Source organism: Myotis davidii, unplaced genomic scaffold (genome assembly GCF_000327345.1).
Source record: "Myotis davidii unplaced genomic scaffold, ASM32734v1 scaffold128, whole genome shotgun sequence".
NCBI classification, from domain to species: domain Eukaryota; kingdom Metazoa; phylum Chordata; class Mammalia; order Chiroptera; family Vespertilionidae; genus Myotis; species Myotis davidii.
The window spans coordinates 33,288-57,534 of NW_006299719.1; the positions used below are offsets into that span (position 1 = coordinate 33,288).

General features: G+C 37.0%; 1 protein-coding gene across 1 annotated transcript in view; it reads right to left on the reverse strand.

Moving 5' to 3' along the window:
* Positions 1-337: 337 nt before the first annotated feature.
* ACADM (acyl-CoA dehydrogenase, C-4 to C-12 straight chain) overlaps positions 338-24,247 on the reverse strand; it is a 43,619-nt gene continuing 19,709 nt past the window's right edge. The window contains exons 8-13 of the mRNA XM_015571887.1: positions 17,726-17,856; positions 14,701-14,809; positions 11,579-11,719; positions 10,946-11,041; positions 1,534-1,782; positions 338-1,061 (exon numbers count right to left, since the gene is read on the reverse strand). Of these exons, the coding sequence (XP_015427373.1) occupies positions 990-1,061; positions 1,534-1,782; positions 10,946-11,041; positions 11,579-11,719; positions 14,701-14,809; positions 17,726-17,856 (798 nt within the window). The 3' untranslated portion in view covers positions 338-989. The remainder of the gene's footprint in view (positions 1,062-1,533; positions 1,783-10,945; positions 11,042-11,578; positions 11,720-14,700; positions 14,810-17,725; positions 17,857-24,247) is intronic.

The following is a 24,247-nucleotide window of genomic DNA, read 5'->3' on the forward strand; positions in this document are numbered from 1 at the left end:
AAGTAATAAATTTTCTGGAAAGAATAGAGGTACACTGCCCTGGCTGCTGTGGCTCAGTTGGTTGAATTGTTGTCCCATACACTGAAAGGTGGCAGGTTCGATTCCTGGTTAGGGCACATACCCAGGTTGTGAGCATTTGGGAGGCAACTAATGGATGTTTCCCTCTCTCGTTCTCTCTTTCTCTCTCTTCCCCTCCCCCCTTCCTCTCTCTAAAACCAATGAAAAACATTTTCTCTGGTGAGGTTTTAAAAAAAAATACAGACACAGTAATAAGTATTGAAGACTTTTATTTAAAAGTTTCTTTTCAGTATGCACATGAAATGAGACTGGAGTCAAATAAAAATAATTTAAGGCAAACTTTATTTATTTTAAATAAGGCAAGTGAAAATGTGGGCCCAGAATTAAACAAAAATTTTAAGTAACTTCTGGTTGTTGTATATTGGGAGAATATAAGCATCAAAATTTTTACTATCACTGTATAAAATTGAAAACAAATATTTTCCAAATTCTAGCAAAATGAACTCCTCTAATACAATATCATTAAGTCTACATAGTCACTGGCAAGTTATTTGGTTGTGTCCAAATCCTATAGAAGTTTCTCATTGTAAATTTTAGAATATACTACTTTTATAAACCCACCATTCTGTCATTGGAAAAATATTGAAATTCCAAGGAATTTCTGTTACTCTAATTTAAAAGAAGTCAAAATAACAAAAATAATGCATTTTTCAAGGTTAATATAATTCAAGTACAGTGGTACTGAAGACAACACATAATTTAATGAAACCAAATCTATTTGAGGAAAGGCAAGTCATAAAGTTAAACAAAGGAAAAATTACTATTAGAATCAGTTGTATATGATTAGTGAAGAGTACTTATTTGAAGATTTTCACTGGGAAAAATCTTGAAGCCCTTTCTTTTTCTGTAGCTTAAATACTGGATTTTGTTCTATTTACTCAATAATTAGTCATGTTTCTACAGAGACCTTGTTAATTTTTATACCTGCCAATATGTTCACGGGCTATAATAAGCCTTTGAATTTGTGCTGTACCTTCATAAATCTGCAAGAAAAAAAGATATACATGTAGGTGAAATATCTTCGTTACACAAATACTTCAATTTACTTAATATTTTAAAAAGTAGTTTAAGCTCTATTTTAGTACCCAACTAAATAAAATCATATATAGGGTCTATAGTGATTCCAAAACCTGATTTCATGAAAATATATAATTTTGTAACAATTAGTTAAAATTATTATAAAAAGTGATTTACCAAAACTTTGGAGTTGTCTTAAAAAATCAAATATTAACATTTCAAAAAGTTTGGGATATCTAACATTTGATGTTGCAACATACTCTCTCTTAAGGCATGTACTTAAAGGTAATATACTTATTTGTGTTAACTAGTTCAGATTACAAACCCCTATGATATCATTTGTTATTACTAGTGGCATAAAATTCCTAAATGATCAAATCTAATGTCATCTACAAACATTATTTTCCTAAAAAACAACAAAATTATTTATAACCTTACCTGATAGATCTTGGCATCCCTCATTAGTTTTTCTACTGGATATTCTGTGTTAAATCCATTGCCTCCAAAAATCTGCACAGCATCAGTAGCTAACTGATTTGCGATATCTCCAGCAAAAGCCTTTGCAATAGACGCATAATAGGTATTTCGTCGACCAGAATCAACCTCCCACGCGGCTCTCTGGTAACCTAATCTGGCTAGTTCAACTTTCATTGCCATTTCGGCCAGCAAAAATGATACTCCTTGGTGCTAGAATTAAAAAGAAAACGTTTAAGAATATATATTAATTTTTGTTTTCCTCCTGGAATTAAAAAAAAATTTTTTTTAACTAAGCTTACTCTTAAAAAGTTACATTCTGCTTCCTCCAATGTTAACATTATAAAACCATAGTATACTTATCAAGAAGTTAATTTGATAATTTAATCTTCATTGAAATATGGCCAACTTTCCCACTAATGTCCTTTTTTTGTTCAAGGATCCCAAATATAATTCCAATTGAATTTAGTTGTTATTTCTTCTTAGTCTTTCCCAGTCTGTTACAATTCTTCAGTTTTTCCTTGTCTTTCATAACCTTGACACTTTTGAAGAATACTGATTGGCTATTTTTTTAAAAATATGTTTTTATTGATTTCAGAGAGGAAGAGAGAGGGAGATAGAAACATCAATGATGAGAGAGAATCATTGATTGGCTGCCTCCTGCATGCCCCCTACTGGGGATTAAGCCCTTAACCCAGACATGTGCCCCTGACTGGAATCAAACCTGGGACCCTTTAGTCTGCAGGCTGACGGTCTATCCAATGAGCCAAAACAGCTAGGGCGGTTATTTTTTTAAATAAAGTCCATCAACTTGGGTTTATTAGATGTTTTCACAGGACTGAAAAGAAGTTATGCATTTTTGGGAAAAATACCACAGAAATTATTTGTATCCTTTTGAGTGTCTGCTGGGATTTTTAAAGAAAATAGCTCCATATTGTGAATAATAATGTGTATCAGATGCTGACAGGGGAAAGCGAATGCTGTGACAAGGACAAATAAAAGATGCCTCTTCTAGAGGTTCGTAACCAAATAGGAGATATAAGATGGATACTTTCAATAGGAGATAGTGTTCTATGAGTTATATGGCAAAATATATTATAGGATAGAAATATGTTCACCATATATTGATAAGTGAAAAATTCAAATACATAATATAGTTACAGATTTGGAAAATATATTCATGGAAAAAAATATAGAGCAAAATGTCTACACTAATTGTCTCTGGACAACTGGATTATAGATAAGGTTTCTTAATTTTACTTATATTGTATCATATAAATTATTCTATAATGAACATGGAATGGAACATATGCTTTAAAGTAATATACATTAAAAGAAGCTCCACAGGCATTCAGAAACAAGAATACTACGATGATTAGAAAGGTGCTTTGTGTAGTAGGCAACATCAAAATAGGTTTTGAAGACTAAAATGTTATAAAACCACACAATCTATGACTGTGTGGATTAATAGAAACCAAACGTTACAAAAAAAATTAAAGTCACTGAGCTGTTTAATTTCAATTTATTATATTTAGAGCATATATCCAATCACACTACAATGTGACAACTTACTTGATATTGGCATGGTAATTAAGTCTTAGAGGAGGCATTGTTAACCAATCTGAATAATTCCTATGTGGAAGAAGTAAAGTAATATCCTCCCTTACTTCTACTTGTCAGAATTTTGCCCATTCTTCTAAGCCAGTGATTCTTTAAAGTTTTTATTTTTAATTTTTTGGTTTAGTTTTCACTGTTGATGTTTTTAATAGTGAAGGAGCGTTTATTAGTGAAACAGTGAGATAAAATCGGCTACTCCACAGACAGAGCAGCAGTTTTCACTCTGTTTTTTTCTTTTAATTTTTAATAGGTTATATATCCACCAGATCAAAATTCAAGTTTTCCTCTCACTTCTATCATCCTTCCCCTTCCCCATCTCATTTAATTCCCCTTCCTGGAGGTAACCAGTTAAACAGTTTTGTTTTTTAATCTTTCCAGAGATATTACATATACATATGAAAGCAAATACTTCAATAGTCTCCGTTTTTTACACGTTAGTCTACCATGTTGATGGTTCTTCATTTTGCTTTTATTATCAACAAACCCGAGTGCTTTCTATATCAATAAATAAAGAATTTCTTACTCTTTTTTATAGCTGCAAAGTATTCCACTGTATGGATGATCAACATTTTGGTTGTTTCTATGTTTGGTTATTTCTACACAATGCTATAAAGAATAACCTATACTTATGTCACATTGCACATATGGGAGTATCGTATGAAATATAGCTGTAGAATAACCATTGCAATATGGGCCCAAAGGCAGGTATTTTTGATATGTATTTTACCAAATGTGGTTCATAAAAGTAATACTAATTTATATTCCCATTGGCAATATATACTAGACCTTATTGTACTATAGCTTTGGCAACCTGGTATAAGATGCCCATGCTTCTCTTGAGAGATTTTTTCTTTTCTTTTTTGGTTAATCCTCACCCAAGGATATTTTTCCATTAATTTTTAGAGAGAGAAGGGAGAGTGAGAGACAGTGAGAAACATCGATGTGAGAGGGACACATCGATTGGTTGCCTCCTACTACACCTAGACCAAGGCCAGGGAACCTGCAACCAAGGTACATGCCCTTTAACAGAATTAAAACCCAGGACCCTTCAGTCCATAGGTTGACGTTGTATCCACCGAGCCAAACCGGCTAGGGCCTCTTGAGAGATTTTGATGAAAAAATCTGGGGTGGTGCCTAGTTTATGTGTTTTAATCAACAGTCCCAATGAGTCACATTCATTGCTTTTCAGCCCATGTTCTGATAAACTGTTTAAACCCAGCTCAGGTTCCCTGTAATGTGTCTAACCAGTACACAGTACTCTCTCCCCTTTTGGTTTCTGTAACTCTGTCTGTAGTTCTCGTTTTGGGAGTTAATCCTATATTTCTCTATATTATTTTTTATTATTTGTTTTATGATATGTATCTTATCTCTACAGCCAATAAACACACACACACGATATACAATGCTGGGTAGTGGAAAGAGCTATGAAAAAGCAGAATTAGTATGTATAGAGTGTCTGAGGTGTTATTTTTTACATAGGGTGCTCAGGGTAGTTTCTTTAGTGAAATGAATGACAAAGTAGATATTTGAGGGGTAGAATAAAAGTAAGGCAACAACAGCAAAAGGCCAGTGTGGCTAATAAAGAACCATTGTAAGGATTTTGGATTTTAATCTGAGTGTGATAAGAAGATACTAGAACAATTTTGAACATAAAATCTATACTAATAAAAGGGTAATATGCTAATTAGAACAGACGTCTTCCAGACGTCCATCCACACAAACCCACAATGGCTGCAAGGCCGGGGGCTCAGGTAGCCATCCCAGTGGGGAGGGAAGGTGGGGATGAAGCCAGCAGGCAGGGCAGTTGGGGGTGATCAGGCTGGCGGGGGGATGGGGGCATTTGGGGGCAAGCAGGCCAGCAGGCAGAGTGGTTAGGGGCAATCAGGCAGGCAGGCAGGCGAGCGGTTAGGAGTCAGCAGTCCCAGATAGCGAGAGGGATGTCTGACTGCCAGTTTAGGCCCGATCCCTGTAAACCAGCAGTAGGACATCCTTTGAGGGGTCCCATATTGTAGAGGGTGCAGGCCAGGCTGAGGAACACCCCCTCCCTGAGCATGAATTTCGTGCACCGGGCCACTAGTAGTTAATAAAGTGGGAAGTATATTTCATTCTCAAATAACCCTTTTCCACCTCTGATATTTTCCTACCAAAAAAGGGAAGTCATTGGGAAAAATTACTGCTAATTAACAATAATAATTAATTCAAGTGAGAGTTATTCTTAACAGACTCTTTCATACTATCCTAGATCACTCAAACTCACCAAAACATAGGGTTCTGACTAGACAAAGGAGCAGGCAATTACTGCCAGAAGAATTTTTACCATCTAGTAATCTGTCATCAATTTTCCTAGTTTTATTCATTGACAAGAAAAAGTACCATCATCTGTTTGGGGCAGCTTTAGTTACATCAAGTTAAGCAATATAAGAATAAGTAGCAGACATAGCATTCACTTAAGAGAAGTGATAATGACAATAATAATAAACACAGTAGTGAATAGGATTTAAAAAAAACCCCACCCATTTTTATTTCTTCTTTTTTGAGATAATAAACCAAAGATATACATAAATGGGCCCCTTAGTATTTATTTTGTTTAGCCTAGAAAAGAGGAGAAGACTAATGGTGGGGAATCCTAGAATTGCAAACATGCTCATCACATTACTAAGAAAAAATAAAGGACATGATAATTTAATTTTATCATTTTGGACTGTGTGGAAGAAATATTCTGGTTGGATGCTTTATAAAGTCAGGTCATAAAATGATGAGTCTTTGTGTTGCATTGAGTCAAAAGGTAGTGGGGTGTCATATACTCCAGCAAAAAATACAGCCAATATACCCAGAAAGTAAGAATAAGAAATCATAATGGTAGACATAGAATAATAAATAACTAAGAACTATACAAAAGCAAGTTATTTTGGAAGTGAGGGGAAAAAAGGCAGACATAGTGTAACATAGTTGTCTTTTAGAAAGTAAGTCCTAATATATTAAATTAATATTTTAATTTTAAATGGAAGAAAATAAAGTAGATTACATGGAATGTTATAGATGAGTCTGGAATATCTACTGGTATAGACAGAAAAACAATGTAGATGGAGCTAAAGTTGGCTTTATCATAGATAAATGAAAAAAAGACTGCAAACTATATCACCTTTTATCTCCCCTCTTTCCCATATTTATACCACATCAACACCTAATACAAAATTAACATATTTACATTTTTTGGCTTCAGATTTCCATAAGAAAACATAGGTATATGGCAATATATCCTTGAATATTTCCCAATATCAGACATGAAATGGCTAATCAATTATTCAAGTGTGGATTCCAAATATGAGGTAACTCTTCTTATTCATAATGCTATAGTCCAAGAACATAGATGCCAGCAGATTTGAGTTGTAAAGAACACATAGATTGGGGGGTAAGGGTACTTGGCAAAAGGGTGACAGGGAATTATGGCATCGTACCACTATACATACTGAGATTACAGGCAGCCAGCATTTTGCAGAGTAATTAAGAAGTGATGCAAATCTTCAGGAGAAATCAAATGGTAAAAGACTGTATTTTGAGTAAGTAGTACGTAAAGACTAAGACTTTTTCTATACTCAATAATGAAGGGCCATGAGGCAAAATATACTGGGGCAGGTAGTAAGAATTCAGAAAACAATCTCCAGAGCCCACAAGAAAGGGAACATACAAGAACATTCCATATTGAATTGAAAAGTTACCAGTAGATACTTGGTGAGGAAGACCCGTAAATGATGACAGATCTCCACTGAATAATACTGTAGTTGTTATCTGTTCAAGAGTAAGATTAACTAATATTCAATAATATTCATTTTATTAATCTGCATATATGCAGTCTGGCAAGATGAATGAGCTAATGTAAACTCTTTTTATGACCACAAACAAAGAAATGGTTGACTTAGGGGGGAAAAAAGAGCTCAAAGGAACGAAACAAATCTACAGGTACCTCTCAGAAGGAATTTAAATCTTGATTGAGAATAAATGACACAAGGAAGGAAAAAAAATCAGACAGATTTGGGTTCAATGTGAAAATAGCTGGAGTTTTAGTGAACACACAAGAACAGGTGACTTGGATGTAAAATGAAGAAGATGAGGGGTGAACATTGAGATTCCTTACACACACAGAAAAAGCACTTAGGAACAGAGCTTCTTACGACAGGGGGAACTAAAAGTCTCTGCTCATGAGCGCAGGAAGGCCACAAAGCTTATCTCTTGCCTAGGACTCTGACTGGAAGGTTCAAAAACAGTGGAATCAATGTGTACAGACTCTGTGGATCAGGATTCTCCCAAGTGGAGAAATTAATGTAAAAAACTACAACAGCAGGAGCTTTTGAAATGGTGAAATCTCTGAGGTACCTGATAAAAGTACAAAAAGTACAAACGTCAATGGACGCTATGTCAATGCACGGAAGAAAAAGAATACCTGCAACAGATAAACTTACAAGCAAAAATTAAGAGAATATAATTGGCTGTAACATAGATAGAAGATGCAACAGACCTAAAGATTAACACCCTAAGAACTTGAGACAACAGAAAAAAAAATCTGAAAGTGACTATAAAAAAGTACTTTTATTTAATTAAGGAGATAGAGAAACCAGGACACCATAAAAGAAGAAGTGGAACCCCTAGTTTATTCAAAAAAGAACTGAAGCCCTAACTGGTTTGGCTCAGTGGAGAGAGCGTCGGCCTGAGGACTAAAGGGTCCCAGTTTCCATTCCAGTCAAGGGCATGTACCTTGGTTGCGGGCATATCCCCAGTAGGGGGTGTGCAGGAGGCAGCTGATCAATGTTTCTCTCATTGATGTTTCTAACTCTCTATCCCTCTCCCTTCCTCTCTGTAAAAAAATCAATAAAATATATTTTAAAAAAAGAACTAAATATATATTCTGTGAATTTAAAGAGTCATTAAAATTCAAGATAGGATTAAGTAGCAGATTAGGGACAGGATCAAAGGATCCAGTTCTGGGCAAGTCTCTAGGGACCCAGATTCAAACAGGAGAAGCAGGACTGACTGGCATCGGTTGGAAAACGGGGGCAGCTTTCTCTCCGAGGTTTGCAGCGGTTGCTGGGACTCTGAGAGGCAGAGCCTCTGGGGACGGGACTGAGAGCAGCCATAACTGCTCCCTCCACCTGCTCTGTTGATCCCGTGCGACCCGACCTGCCCAAGCCCAGAGCCATTTGCCAGATGGCCTAAGGCAAAGGCTAGATTAGCCCCTCCCTAGAGGACAGAAGTTTGCCCACTGCAGACACAGTTGATTCTCACAGCCAGTTGGCCTGGAGGGCAAATTCCCCTAGTATTAACTACAACAATCAAGGCTTAACTACAACAAGACTGCGCACCAAGACCACTAGGGGGTGCACCAAGAAAGCATAAAAAATGCGGAGACAAAGAAACAGGACAAAACGGTCAATGGAGGATATTGAGTTCAGAACCACCCTTTTAAGGTCTCTCAAGAACTGTCTAGAAGCCGCTGATAAACTTAATGAGATCCTCAAGAAATCTAATGAGACCCTCAATGTTGTGATAAAGAACCAACTAGAAATGAAGCATACACTGACTGAAATAAAGAATATTATACAGAGTCCCAACAGCAGACCAGAGGAGCACAAGAATCAAGTCAAAGATTTGAAATGCGAAGAAGCAAAAAACTCCCAACTGGAAAAGCAAAATGAAAAAAGAATCCGAAAATACGAAGATGGTGTAAGGAGCCTCTGGGACAGCTTCAAGCGTACCAACATCAGAATTATAGGGGTGCCAGAAGATGAGAGAGAGCAAGATATTGAAAACCTATTTGAAGAAATAATGACAGAAAACTTCCCCGACTTGGCGAAAGAAATAGACTTACAAGTCCAGGGAGCACAGAGAACCCCAAACAAAAGGAATCCAAAGAGGACCACACCAAGACACATCATAATTAAAATGCCAAGAGCAAAAGACAAAGAGAGAATCTTAAAAGCAGCAAGAGAAAGAACCTCAGTTACCAACAAGGGAATACCCATATGACTGTCAGCTGATTGCTCAACAGAAACTTTGCAGGCCAGAAGGGAGTGGCAAGAAATATTCAAAGTGATGAATGCCAAGAACCTACAAACAAGGTTACTTTATCCAGCAAAGCTATCATTCAGAATTGAAGGTCAGATAAAGAGCTTCACAGATAAGAAAAAGCGAAAGGAGTTCATCACCACCAAACCAGTATTATATGAAATGCTGAAAGGTATCCTTTAAGAAGAGGAAGAAGAAAGAAGTAAAGATACTAATTAGGAACAACAAATATGCATCCATCAACAAGAGAATCTAAGAATCAAGTGAATAAATAATCTGATGAACAGAATGAACTGGTGATTATAATAGAATCAGGGACATAGAAAGGGAATGGACTCACTATTCTTAGGGGGGAAAGGGGTGTGGGAGGTGCGGGAAGAGACTGGACAAAAACTGTGCACCTATGGATGAGGACTGTGCGGGGGTAAGGGCAGAGGGTGGGGTGGGAACTGGGTGGAGGGGGGCTATGGGGGGAAAGAAAGAGGAACAAATGTAATAATCTGAACAATAAAGATTTAATAAAATAAAAAAAATTCAAGATAAGATTAAGTAGCAGATTAGGGACAGGATCAAAGGACTGGAAAACTGAGAAAATTATCTAGCATACAGCACAGAAAGATAAATGATGAAATTAAGGCTAATGGACATAGAGCAATACTAATCCAAATTTAATCTGTGGGCCAGTTCACAAACTGTTACTTGTTCATGGCATAGAAAGTCAGAGTAAACATTTAGAAACTTTTATAACAATATGATGTTGTTACATTCTTATATTTATAAAAATAATGGTCCACAATTGCTTAGGAATGAAAAATAAAAACAAAAACCTAATCTTTCACCACAGATGGTTTGAGAACCATTGACACACGAGGACTGAAAGAGGGAGTGTTCACTGTACAACCTCAGGAGAGTTACAGAAGGAGAAAATACAGATAATATATCTCTCCAGGACTTGAAGAGATTAAGAGTTAAAAATTTCCCTGGAAATTCATGGGAGACATGACTCTTTAGTATGGAAATTATTTGATACTAAGAAGACGTGGAATATAACATGGATTAAGAACATGAAATGGAGTCCTAGATCTGTGATATATAAATTGTGATCTTGGACAAATTATTGAATCTTTCTCAGTCTCTGTTTCCCAATTTTAAATGGAGATTTTAAGGGTAGTACTGGGAGAATTAGACAATTTATTTAAAATGTGTAGCACAGTGTCATGTATACAATAGGCACTCAGTAAATACTGACTGTTCTTTTTCTTCTTCTTAATTAGCACAATCCCCTGAGCAGACAATAGTAGCAGAGTATAAAGAAAATCTGTTCTTGCCCTGACTGGTTTGGCTCAGTGGATGGGGTGTTGGCCTGCGGATTCAAGGGTCCCAGGTTCGATTCTGGTCAAGGCCACGTACCTTGGTTGCAGGCACATCCCCAGTGGGGAGTGTGCAGGAGGCACCGGATCAATGTTTCTCTCTCATCAATATTTCTATCTTTCTATCCCTCTCCCTTCCTCTCTGTCAGAAATCAATAAAATATATTTTTTAAAAAAAGAAAATCTGTTCTTGAAACTCATCCTGACAGACCACACTATCTTCTTGCTACCATAGCAGAAATAGTTTGTACTTAAAAGACAATTATCAAATATTTAGATGAAAATGACTGTATTTACATTTGAACAAAGCAAGTTCAATGTTAAATTACCTCGACAAGCAACTTTCCAAAAGTTTTCCTCTCCAGGGCGTACTTGGTAGCTTCATCCAAAGCTCTCTGTGCTAGTCCCACAGCACCAGCGGCTACCTAGGTTTTACAAAGCAGAGAGATCATGTATTCTTTAAAACACACAGTATAATGGCTACTTGCCTAAGATTCTACAGTAAGGACTATACAGAGATAAACTAGCTTAAGGCAGTGTGTTGGGGGTGCACCAGGATTTAAATTTATATTATTTATGAATTTAAGCTTCACAGAAGGCATTTATGAGGCAAAGGATCATAGCTAGAGATAAATAATTCCTTCAGTTTAAGAAAGGAAAGCTTCTTAGGGAAATATTCCTAATGAGTAAAGCAAGAGGAAATGAGTACCTATCAAGAGGAATGACTGTCTGCATTGCCTCTGTAAAATCTAGCAGCAACTACAGTAATTTTGTAATTGCTAAAATAATTTCTGTAACAGGCAGCAAGAGAGTTGAAGAATTCTAAAAAGAAAACTCTCTCTCCACTCTTAATAAGAGAAGCAGATACTAGAAAAGAAATATATACGAATCATTCAATATTAAACTAAAACTACTCAGTGTAATAAAAGATCCTATGAAGATGATCAAGTCACATTACTTACTGGAGGTCTGGTTTTATCAAAAGCTCCCATTGCAATTTTGAAACCAGCTCCCTCACCAATTAAAACATTTTCTTTAGGCACTTTGACATCTTCAAAGACAATTCCTCTTGTATCTGAACATCGCTGGCCCATATTTAATTCCTAGTAGAAAAACAATAAATATTAAAGGAACATTTTTTGAGCTAGCATGAATTTTTGCTTTAATCACTATTTTATGATTTCTGCAACTGTCTTAAACAAGGGTCAACAATCTATGGCCTGCAATGCCTACTTTGTAAAGAAAGCTTTATTGGAATATAATCATACCCATTCATTTACATATTGCCTATGGCTACTTTCTCGCTACAATGACAGAATTGAGTAGCTGTAACAGAGACCATATAGCCCTCAAAATCTAAAGTATTTACAATCTGGACCATTATAAAAATAAGTGTCAAACCCTACCTAGTTCAAAACAATGTTTCACAAATTTTGAAACAAACACTAGTCTAGAGTTCTTCATGTATATATCACCTACAAAGACAAATTTCATTATATGTTTGAAAGCTACCTTTTTTTTTTTTATACTATGAATGTCAGGAAAAGCATTTATCAAACAATCTGATTTGGCACGTTTAATTTTAGCTTAACAGAGTTAGCAAAGTAATATGCTGGATAAAAGTTGAATTTCTGTTTTCTCTTAACTGTTTCTTAAAATTAGGTTGAGATAGATTTTACATATAGGAAAATTCACCATGTTTGCATATACATTTCTAGTAGTTCTGACAAATGTCTGTGTAATTACCACCACAGTCAAGATACAGAATATTTCAGCACCCCAAAAAGTTCTCTTGAACACTTCCAAAAAATATATTTTTATTGATTTCAGAGAGGAAAGGATAGATAGAAACATCAATGATGAGTGAGAATCATCGATTGAACTGTGACCTCTTGGTTCATAGGTTGATGCTCAATCACTGAGCCACACTGGCTGAGCTTTAGTACCCACCTCCCCCTTTTTAATCAGTTACTTTACTCTATCCAGCTCCAAGCAACCACTGATCTGATTTCTGTCCATACAGTTTTTCCTTTTCTAGAATATAAGTGGAATAGCAAGGTCACCCTTCTGTGTCTGACTTTTCTCTTTTTATAGTGCTTTTGAGGTTCATTCATGTTGCTGCTGGTCAATAATTCATTTCTTTTACTGCTGAATAATATTCCACTGTATGGATGTACCACATATCCATTATTCACTCACTAATTGATGGACACCCCCCCTCTCCATAATTTTTATCAATTATAAATTAAGCTGCTATGAGCATTCACGTTTTCATTTCTCTTAGATAAATAACTAGGAGTGCTGGGCATACAGTAAGTGCATATTTAACTTTATAAGAAACTGCCAAAGTAGCTACATTTCCTCAATTTTTTATCTTGAAAATATTCACATCAACAGAAGAGCTGGAGTAGTATAATGAATACTTATATACCCTTTACCTAGATTCATCAGTTGTCAACATTTTGTCATTTGCTTTACTTCTGTGTTGGATGTGTGTATAACTATCAGCACTATTTCAATTATTTGAGAAATTGCAGACATCAAACCCTTCTCCTTACAGGGGAAAAAAAATCTTGTTTTTAATGAGAAGTATGAGCTATGGGAACATAGAGCTGTAAACAATTCTTTAATTTGCTTGCTTTAATATTAATAGTCTGCTTCAAGGCTTGAAGAAATGGTGACAACAATATTTAGTCTGACAGAAAAATAAACCAATATCTCTTTATTTTGTCTTTTTAAGTCAATAAACTCTAGTACCTCAGACCTTCACTCAGCTATAATGAGAAAACTGTTTATGAAAAGTACTTACTCTATCCTGTTTCCAAGAATCAACCCAAATACCAGAATATTTAAAACAAAAAGCTTCCTGGACTCATCTCAAGCCATATAACTTATAAAACATTTTGAAAATCATCAAATTTCATAAATCTGTAAAATGCTCAATATTTCAAAAAAAATATTTAAGGAGGTTGAATTATATACAATATAATCATGTCTCTCTCACTAGAAAGAAAGCTCCCCAAGAGCAGGGATATATGGCTTTTTTTTTTTTAAAGCCTCACATGAGGATATGTTTTTATTGCTTTTTAGGGAGAGAGGAAAAGAAGGAAAGAGGGAGAGAGAGAAAAACAGTGGTTAGTAGCTTCCAGTATGTGCCACAGCCCCACAACCGGGGACTGAACATGCAACTTAGGTATGTGCTCTCACCAGGAATCAAACCCGCCACCTTTTGGTGTACAGGAGGACACTCAAACTAACTGAGCTACACCAGCCAGGGCACCTTTTCTTATCTAAGTACATTTGTTCTTGCCTTCCCACATTTAAGGTTCTTTGCTATTTCCACATTTTTCTCAAGGCACAGATTTTTTAAAAAATTTATCTTTATTGTTGAAAAGTATTACAGATGTCCCCTTTCCCCCTCCTTCTTGACCCCCTTCACCCTGCTCACTTCCCCTCCCCAGACCTTTCCTGCACTATTGTGTTCATGGGTTATGCATATATGCATGTAAGTTCATTGGTTAACCTCTTCCTGCACTACCCCTTCCCTCTGAAATAAGTCAGTCTGTTACATGTTTCAATGTCTCTGGGTCTTTTTTGTTCATCAGATTCCACATATAAGTGATATCACATACACAGTTTTATGTTAGTGTTGTATGGCATTGGGTAATCAATTTATGTCACATTGTTTTAATCCATAAAATGGGCATAATGGCGCTTACCCTACCTGAAAGTTTTGCTGTACGTAAGAAAAAGAGTGGGAAAGACTTTTGAAATATCTAAAACTCCATTATTGGATAGGTCCTATAAATAACATTATCCCTGCTTCATTATCCCCCACAACTGTTATTAGCATTCTCTGCAGACTGACACCATAAAATACTACTCCTTCAAAGAATTATTCTCACCCTAAAAAATCTCTAGCAATTTATAGGCTATTTCACCTGATAACATCAAAGCACAGATTTATTTTTATTCCAACTTAATAAAAATAAAATGTTTCCATAAAGGAAACTGAAGTGGTAACTTTGAAATTTACGGTTAAAATAATTTTGAGGCTTTAACCACTGATAAATATACATTTTACCTTTCTTCCAATCTGTATTCCTGGAGTGTCTGCTTCCACAATAAATCCAGTAAAGGCTTTACTAGCAGAAGTCTTAGGATCCGGATCCGAACGAGCCAATAAAAAATACCTAATATAATATATACATACATGATAATAAAGAGAATATTAGCAGATAATACATGTTGACTGCTATCTCAGTTAATCTTCCCAACAATCCCAATACTATTATCCCCCTTGTCCAGATGACGAAATGAAGAATCAGAGAGGTTTAAAAGCTTGTCCAAGTCATACTTATGGTATGGCAAAGGCAGTATTTCAAGTCAAGTCAACTTCTTAATTAATATGTTTAACTTCTTTTAGTAGTGTGACTTCAAAGTAAAAACTCCTTGTATCAAGATAATGTAAAAAGAAAGTATGTGCATGTTGGAACTGTCACTTTTTCTTTCCCCAAACTGGTTCAATTCTTTAAGGGACTAGCTATCTGGCAAAGGAGGGCAAATAGGACTGCCAATGAAAAGAAATATGAGATAGAGACCTCAATGTTCTGCTATTGTCCTCTTTATGCAGAATTTTTTTTTAAATATACTTTATTGATCTTTTACAGAGAGGAAGGGAGAGATATAGAGAGTTAGAAACATCGATGAGAGAGAAACATTGATCAGCTGCCGCCTGCACACTCCCTACTGGGGATGTGCCCACAACCAAAGTACATGCCCTTGACCAGAATCGAACCTGGGACCCCTCAGTCTGCAGGCCGACGCTCTATCCACTGAGCCAAACCGGTTTCGGCAGAAGTTGTTGTTTTTTTTAAAGCTGAATTATTATGAATATTTGCTGGGTTTTCCCTTTATCCCAAAAAGATGTTAAATGAAACACAGGAGAAATGCAAAACATCCAAATATCCATGTAACCCATGTTCTAAATCCCCTTGTATGAGAGAATTTTTTAAAAATTCCTTAAACAAATTTATTTTCTACTTTTAAAACTAATAAACTATCACTCTCTTTAGTTTTAGTAATAGTGATAAATAAAAAAATAGATATTAGCTTTATATATTACCTAATTTGTCTTACTACATGAAGAGTTGTACTTGTCCTGGCAGGTGTGGCTCAGTTGGTTGGAGATTCATCCCATAAACCAAAAGGGGCAGGTTTGATTTCTGGTCAGGATACATACCCAGGTTGTCGGTTTGATCCCCACACAGGGCACATGTGGGAGGCAACTGATTGTTTCTCTCTCACATCAATGTTCCCCACCCCTCCTTCCTCCTCCCCTTCCCCCTTCCTCTCTCTAAAATCAATTTAAAAAATTATAAAAAAAGAATCAACCAATGGATGAATAAATGGAACAATAAATGATGTCTCTCTCTCAAATCAATCTATAAATTAAAAAAGGAGCTGTACTTAATGAGTTCTTAAAATTATGAATACTTCTAATTGCATGGTTAGATTTCACTCAACTTGTTAAAGTTTTAAGTTTCTCTACTTTATAATTACTTGTTGGTATTATGATGACTTACTTAAAGATAATGATATCTGTACTATTAGACACCTCCTTAAAGGGATAGAGATGCTTAAAGTAAAACAAATGGTTTCCTGGTAAGCTCATTCCCAAAAATAATGCTTTACTTGCCGGAGCACACAGATATACTGAATCATATTTTTTTGCAAACGAGGAAAGATAGCCTCTTAGTTCATCATTCCAATCACCAGAAAGTTCTCATTCCAGAAGTCTCTACTTATACACTTGCAGTGATAGGTAAATACATTATTTTCTGTAACAACTTAACACACACTTGACAGCATTGTTGTTGGAAAGCTTATCCTTGAGTTGAGCTGAATTCTACATTTTTCTAACTTTCACCCATTAATTCTAAACTGGTTTCTGAAGGAAATGTGCAAGACTGCTCTTCTTTCCATATGACATTGTTTAAAAATTTTCAGAAGTCTTCCAAAATAACCAAACCTAATTCCTTTACTCTTCATAAGACATGTTTTGTAGGCTCTTCCTAATGCAGGACTTATACTTGATTCTGAATTTATTCCATTTTGCCAATGCATGTCTTAATATGTGTTGCCCAAAATTGTTACTATCATGTTGATGCTATTCTTCTATTGCACTGGCAAGAAATTATATTAGCTTCTTAAAGGCAGCTACATCACAGTGCTGATTCCTACTGAACCTATAGTTACTTTAAAAAAAATGTTTTTATTAATTTTAGAGACAGAGAGAGAGAGGAAGAGAGAGAAACATTGATGTGAGAGGGAAACATTGATCAGAGATACATTGACTGGCTACTTCCCACATGCACTCTGACCAGGGATCAAGCCCGCAACCTGGGCATGTGCCCTGACCTAGAATTGAACCAGTGACCTTTCAGTGCACAGGATGATGCTCAACCAACTGAGCCACACAGGCCAAAGCTATAGTTATTAAATTTTCCTCTTTCCAACCCCACAAATAATACTATCAAATATGTTTTCCTTCAACATTTTAGATTTATACAAGTGATTTTATGATCTTTCTTGAACTTCATGTCATTATTTTTGAACCTATACATTTAGACCTTTTAGATTTTATTAAAAGTAAAATTCTGTCTTTTCTAAAAGATAACCTGAGTTTTCATATTGCCAATGCTTATTGCTCGCAATCAAAGAAATGTGCTGTTAATGGTTTTCTTTCTTCCTTAGTGTTCGAGGGACATTTCCAAGGAGGTGCTGGTGTAGGGTATGGAGAGAGGAGATAGTAAGGCAAATAGATGGAGTTCTTCTAGCTTTCCTAATCAGACTCAATCAGAGCAGGTGTTTTTGTTTTATTTTATTTTTCTAATTAAACTTCTAAGAGTTAATTTGAAGACACAGTTTAGAGCTTAAGAATAGTTTTTGAAAGTCACTGAACTATTTATAATCTTTTATGGACCTTCCTTAAGTTCTTTGAATAAAACTTAATCATGGTGGTTTCATAATAAAAGAAAGAATAGAGGGAAGAAGCTGAATATAAAGTAATTAAGAAGCAATATACAGAGATGTTTTAAATAGCATACCAATTAGCTTTTCCTCCATTGGTTATCCACATCTTCTGACCATTAATAATATACTCATCTCCTTTCTTTTCTGCTTTGGTCTTTATACCGGCTACATCAGAGCCTGCTCCAGGTTCTGTTACACAGTAGGCCTGAAATATATGGAAACAAGAGAAAAAAACTAAATGCTAATTATTAAATTATGAACATAGAATCAGGAATGTATTTTTTAAGCCAGTATTTTAAATATTTAAAAATATGTAAAATAAAATGTTCTTGGAGAATCAAATGAACTGCTCAAATGTAAAATTATTTTATATAATTTAAACTTGATGTAAGCTACCAGTAAGCCATACTAAAAATTAAAATATTAGATTTCTTCAACCAAGTTAAATTCCATTCCACGTGTACTCTCTCATTCAAACATGTAATAAGTAGTATCTACTATGTACAGGTTATAAACTAGATGGAAAAAAAGCAGATTGGAAAGACATCCTGTCTTCAAGATTTTTACAATATAATAGTTAGAGATGAATGCTATATTGGAATCATGTATCTATTAAAGTCATACACAACAGGCTTGAGAAACTAGCTTAGCTTTAGCACGTGAGGAAAAGCTTCCCAGAGGTGATACTTAAATTAAGTCTCATGAAGGAAAAGGAATTCTTTGCGGGTAGGGAAAAGGAGAAATGTACATTTCAGGCAGAGTGAAAACACATGCAATAATACCAAGATAAGAAGTAGGGTTACCCAGTGTGTGAAATACAAAAGTACCAGAGTTCTATAACATGTAAATTCTGTGCATATAAGGGAATGTTAGGAAATGAGTCTGGAAATTACCTACACAAGACTGAACTTAGGGACACAAATTAGGAAGCTTTGAAATAGTACAGGCTAGGAAGAATAGTACAGGTAAGAAAAAAGCAAGGCATGGAAGAGCAGATGGAGTTGAAAACTGTGTGTGAAATTCACAGACATGACAACTAAATAGGATGCTGAGGAGTTAAAGATGTTCAGATGACTCGCAATATTTTAGTTTAGGCAACTTCCAATAGATAATCTAGATGAGAAGCAGTTCTAAAGAATGGGAAGAAAATAATTTGTTTGGGATCCATTTCGTTGAAGGTATGTAAGTCTAGCCAAGAACAAATGTCTAATACACAAGTGCATATAGAAGGGAGAAGCTCAGGGGAGAAGTCAGTGCTGAAACTAGAGTTAATAGGGTACTCAATGAATAAACCAAAAGTTATCACCAGATGGGAAACTGATTCAGTAATTTAAGTGGAGTAAACTTTAAATAAATCAACAATACTAATGCTATAAGCTATATTTATAAAGCATTTGAGGTAAGAGTGATGGAACCACCCTACTCTGAACTCATCAGACCATGCTAGAATACTGTATTTAGCTCCAGAATATAAATAGAGTCAGTGATTAGTAAGAAGGTGATGGGACTCATGTAATATAAACAGATGAAAAAATTTTTTTTTAAATATATTTTATTGATTTTTTACAGAGAGGAAGGGAGAGAGACAGAGAGCCAGAAACATCGATGACAGAGAAACATCGATCAGCTGCCTCCTGCACATCTCCCACTGGGGATGTGCCCGCAACCCAGGTACACGCCCCCGACCGGAATCGAACCTGGACCTCTCAGTCCGCAGGCCGACGCTCCATCCACTGAGCCAAACCGGCTTCGGCAATGATGAAAATTTTTTTGATATAAATAGCTTAGAAAACATGATAGCTATGTTCAAATATCCAAAACACTATATAGCCGAGGGAGAGAATTTTAATTGATAGGAGAAAACTGCAGTGGAATCATTCAACTTTTATTGAACACCCATTATGGTGTGAGGTGGTGAGATTATAAATAGAAATGGTACAGTCCTTTCTTTCAGGACATTAGAATCTAAAAGAGCTTTCTAATGGTTAGAGAGGCTCCCAGATAGAGTTGGTTCAGGATGTTGTGATTCCCAGGCATGAAAACATAAGCTAGATGACCTTTTGACAGGGTGCTATAGAGGGGATTCAGGTGTCACATGGGTTAAGTAGATTACTCTCCTACCTGAAGATTCAAAGATGTTTTCAGTAACCTACCACCACCACCACCACCACCAAAAGGAATGACAAATGAAATGTCCAGAAAAGATATGCTTTAAAATACCAAAATGTTATTTTAACCACCTCTGAGAATTTTGTTTCCCTGAAATATGCTATTAGACATTTCTTTGCTTAATAATAAGGCAAGGTTATTAGAGCTTATGAAGTGTATGGGTATGTTTCTATACAAAATGGCTGTTTATTCAGAGATGTTACTTGACTCATTCCTAGTAATTAAAATTAATTTTATAATTCACTTTCAGCAGAAGCCTTCTTTTTGTTTCCACTGCAACTTGTTCTTTCCTTTATCACACTATATGGTATTATCTAGAGTATTATAGTCACTCATGAGTTTCTTCCTTAGCTGTATTAGAACTTCTTGAAGGTAGGAATGGTACTTATTCCACTTGGTATCCCTTGTGCCTATTAAGTGCTTAATAAAATACATATATGCAGCATTTGTTATTCTAACTAGTTTGATTTACAACTCTAAATGTTGCCATGAAAACTAGAAATGAAGCAAATTAGTAACATTCTTTTAACCATATTTACTTATGAATTTACTATTTTACATAATCCTATATAATAAAGAGGGAATATGCAAATTGACCATCACTCCACCACAAAGATAGCGGTGCCCACAGAGGAGGCCGGGTGTGTGTATGTGTTTCTGTAACACAAGATGGCTGCACCCACAGTGGAGGTTGAGTTTCCCTAACGAGCCTTAAAGAGCAATCAGCAGGGACCTGAGGCTGTGCCCCACCCCGCCCCTGGAGCCAGGCCAGGGGACCTCAGGCGGCGCCCCCCACTTGACAGGGCTGGACGAGGGCCCTCAGGCGATGCCCCCCACCCGGCAGGGCTGGACAGGGGACCTCACAGGTTGCACCCCCCACCTGGCAGGGCTTGACAGGGGACCTCAAGGTGTGCCCCCCCCATCCCAGTGCTGGGCCGGGTGACCTCAAGCTGCTCCCCTTGCCCTGGGCTGAAGGACCTCAGGCCATGCCCCCCTACCCAGCAGGGCTTGACAGGGGACATGAGGCTGCGCACCCCACCGGCAGGGCTTGACGGGAGAACTCAAGGCGCGCCCCCCATCCGGTGGGGCTTGACAGAGAATCTTAGGCTGCGCCCCCCATCCAGCAGGGCTTGATGGGGGACCTCAGGCTGCGTCCCCTGCCCCGGGCCAGGGAACCCGAGGCTATGCCCCCTGCATGGCAGGGCTTAACAAGGGCGGGACTGGCCAGATCTGGATCTAGCCCAATTGGGGGGGGGGGCAGCTGGGTCTGAGTCTCGCATGATTTTGAGCTGCACATGGATGGGCGGGGACTTGACTCTGGGTCCCATGGTACACCCCAGACACTGACAGAAGGAAGACTTTCATATACATTTTACTAATTTTCTTTCATCTCTGCTACTTCTATTATAGAGAAAGGGCAAATAGCAATATTAAAATATTTCTTCTAATTAATCCCCTTTTAATGTGCAAGAATTTTGTGCACCGGGCCTCTAGTTCTATGTATAAGTTAATATATTCTGGGTAAGGATCTAAGGGTGTACCAGATTGTTAAGTTCTTCTGAGTAAGAGCCAACTTTTATTCATTATTTTATTCCTAGTCCACTTGGTATATAGTGTTGAAATATTTGAATGAATGAGTATAGCATTATAACTTTATTAGAGACTAGAACATGTGAAATTCGTGCACTGGGGGGGGGGGGGGGGGTCAGCCCAGCCTGTACCCTCTCCAATATGGGACCCCACAGATCCCTCGCTCTTTACCGCCCGCCTGTTCACTGCTCCTTACCACTTGGCCCCCTGTTCCTTAGCACTGTCGCAGAGGTGGGAGAGGCTCCTGCCACCACCACTGCACTTGCCAGCCACGAGCCTGGCTTCTGGTTGAGTAGCGCACCCCCTGTGGAAGTGCACTGACCACCAGGGGGGCGCACCGCCTGTGGAAGTGCACTGACCACCAGGGGGGAGCTCCTGCATTGAGCGTCTGCCCCCTGGTGGTCAGTACGCATCATAGCGACTGGTCGTTCCACCGTTAAGTCCATTTGCATATTAGGGTTTTATTATATAGGCTAATATTCCCACCTTATATTGCTTGCAAAGCAATTTTGTATTTATTCTCTATTAAAAATTTTTATTTTGCCTTACATTTTAATGGGACTTGAGGTAGCTTATATAATACATGCTTTTGTTTTTGTTTTTTAAATCAGGGTGAAGAGAAAATAAAGACAAAACCAGAAAGTAATAAACTATAATACATGCTTTGAGGTTCAGATAATTACTAATGGTGGGCTATAAAATTGGCTCTATGTGTCTCACTTACCAAAACAAAAAAAATACTAGTTATAACTTATAAGTTAGAAATGTGAAATGCTCATAAGCTCAAGTTTGGCATATAGCAGGTAACAATATTAAATAAATGAATGAGCCGAAACCGGTTTGGCTCAGTGGATAGAGCGTCGGCCTGCGGACTGAGAGGTCCCAGGTTCGATTCCGGTCAAGGGCATGTACCTTGGTTGCGGGCACATCCCCAGTGGGGAGTGTGCAGGAGGCAGCTGGTCGATGTCTCTCTCTCATCGATGTTTCTGGCTCTCTATCTCTCTCCTTTCCTCTCTGTAAAAACTCAATAAAATATATTAAAAAAATAAATAAATAAATGAATGAGTGAATGGGTAACAGTTAAAGTTAAACTACGTTTCCCCTGGTCATTAGGTGTGAAAGAAATTTCTCTAATATACTGTTGTGAAAGGGATGCAATGTGAAGATCTAAATAAAAGGGTAATATGCTAATTAGACTGGATGTCTTCCGGACGTCATTCTGGACGTCCTTCTTGATGAAGCTGGGGCCGGAGAGAAGCCAGCCAGGTCCCGGGTGCCTGCAGGTGGCCCGGGGGAAGCCGGCCCAGGGGAAGCCAGCCTGGGACCCAGGTGCCTGTGGGTGGCCCAGGGGAAGCCAGCCCGGGACCCAGGTGCCTGTCGGAGGCTGGAGGAGGGAAGCCTGGGTCCCAGGTGCTGGAGGGAAGCTGGCGGTCGGGGGAAGGAAGGCCTACACTTGCATGAATTTTCATGCATCGGGGCTCTAGTATTATAAAACCATAGCATTCTGTTTTTCTTTACTATCCCTTTGAGATATTATATTCCCTATTTTCAGAACAGACTGTAAGATGAAGTCACTGTATAAGATCCCATTACTATTATATGGCTGAGCCAAGAAGTGAAGCCAGGTTTTGGGATTCCAAGTTCAGTGCTGTTTCAGTTATATGCCAGTTACTTCCTAGCTCCATTAGAAATGCATGATTTTATGGCAAGAGTTTCCTTCACCACTGTTAGGCTTTTTAATGAGAATTCTAGGTTCTAACACCATGTTTGGACAAATGAATTTATTGAATGTCTTGTCCAGGGGTCCTCAAACTACGGCCCGCAGGCCACATGCGGCCCACTGAAAACATTTATCTGGCCTGCCGGGTGTTTTTGCTGCTGCTGTGTGCATAGGAATTTGTTCATAGTTTTTTTTTAAACTATAGTCTGGCCCTCCAACAGTTTGAGGGACAGCAAACTGGTCCCCTGTTTAAAACGTTTGAGGAGCCCTGGCTTGCCCATAACAAGCTTGTTGTAATAGCCTCATACTTGTTTCTAACTGCTTAATATGCATATATTTTAAGTATATACTGTTTAAAAGATTTAATGCAATCTTTAAAAAAGATATATGGTTTCTAATTAATTACTTTAATATTTTATATATAAAATAATATAATCAGTTTTTATTTTTGGATTTTTTTGCAATAAATAGTATTAAAAATAATTATGGGTCCTCTATTATCTCTATACTCACTTTCTCAGAAAGAATATATCTGACCACATGATTAGATAAGAGATTAAGTCTTATGAATATGTAAGAACAATACAACTGTGATGTAAAGTTAAATCCCAAAATTTATCAATTTTTTCTGTATCAATTTTTAAAATGATATTATTTTTTTAAAAGCAAAAATCTAAGGAATTTAAATATTCACCAAAGTAATAGTGAAATAATGTAGGGTGTATCAATAGGCATATTATACAGAGAGTATTTAAGAAGAAATAGAATATAAGAAAATATTCATGATATATAAAGGATATAACTGCACAAATAATATGACCTCAATTGTTAAAAACACATTACTATGTATTAAAAATTTGATAGACACAGCAAAAGAAACCATCAACAAAACAACAAGAAAGCCCACAGCATGGAAGAACATATTTGCCAATGTTATCACCGATAAGGATTTAATCTCCAACATTTATAGGGAACTCATACAACTTAACAAAAGGAAGATAAAAAATCAAAAAATGGGCAAAAAACCTAAATCAGGGGTGGGCAAACTTTTTGACTCGAGGGCCACAATGGGTTCTTAAACTGGACCGGAGGGCCGGAACAAAAGCATGGATGGAGA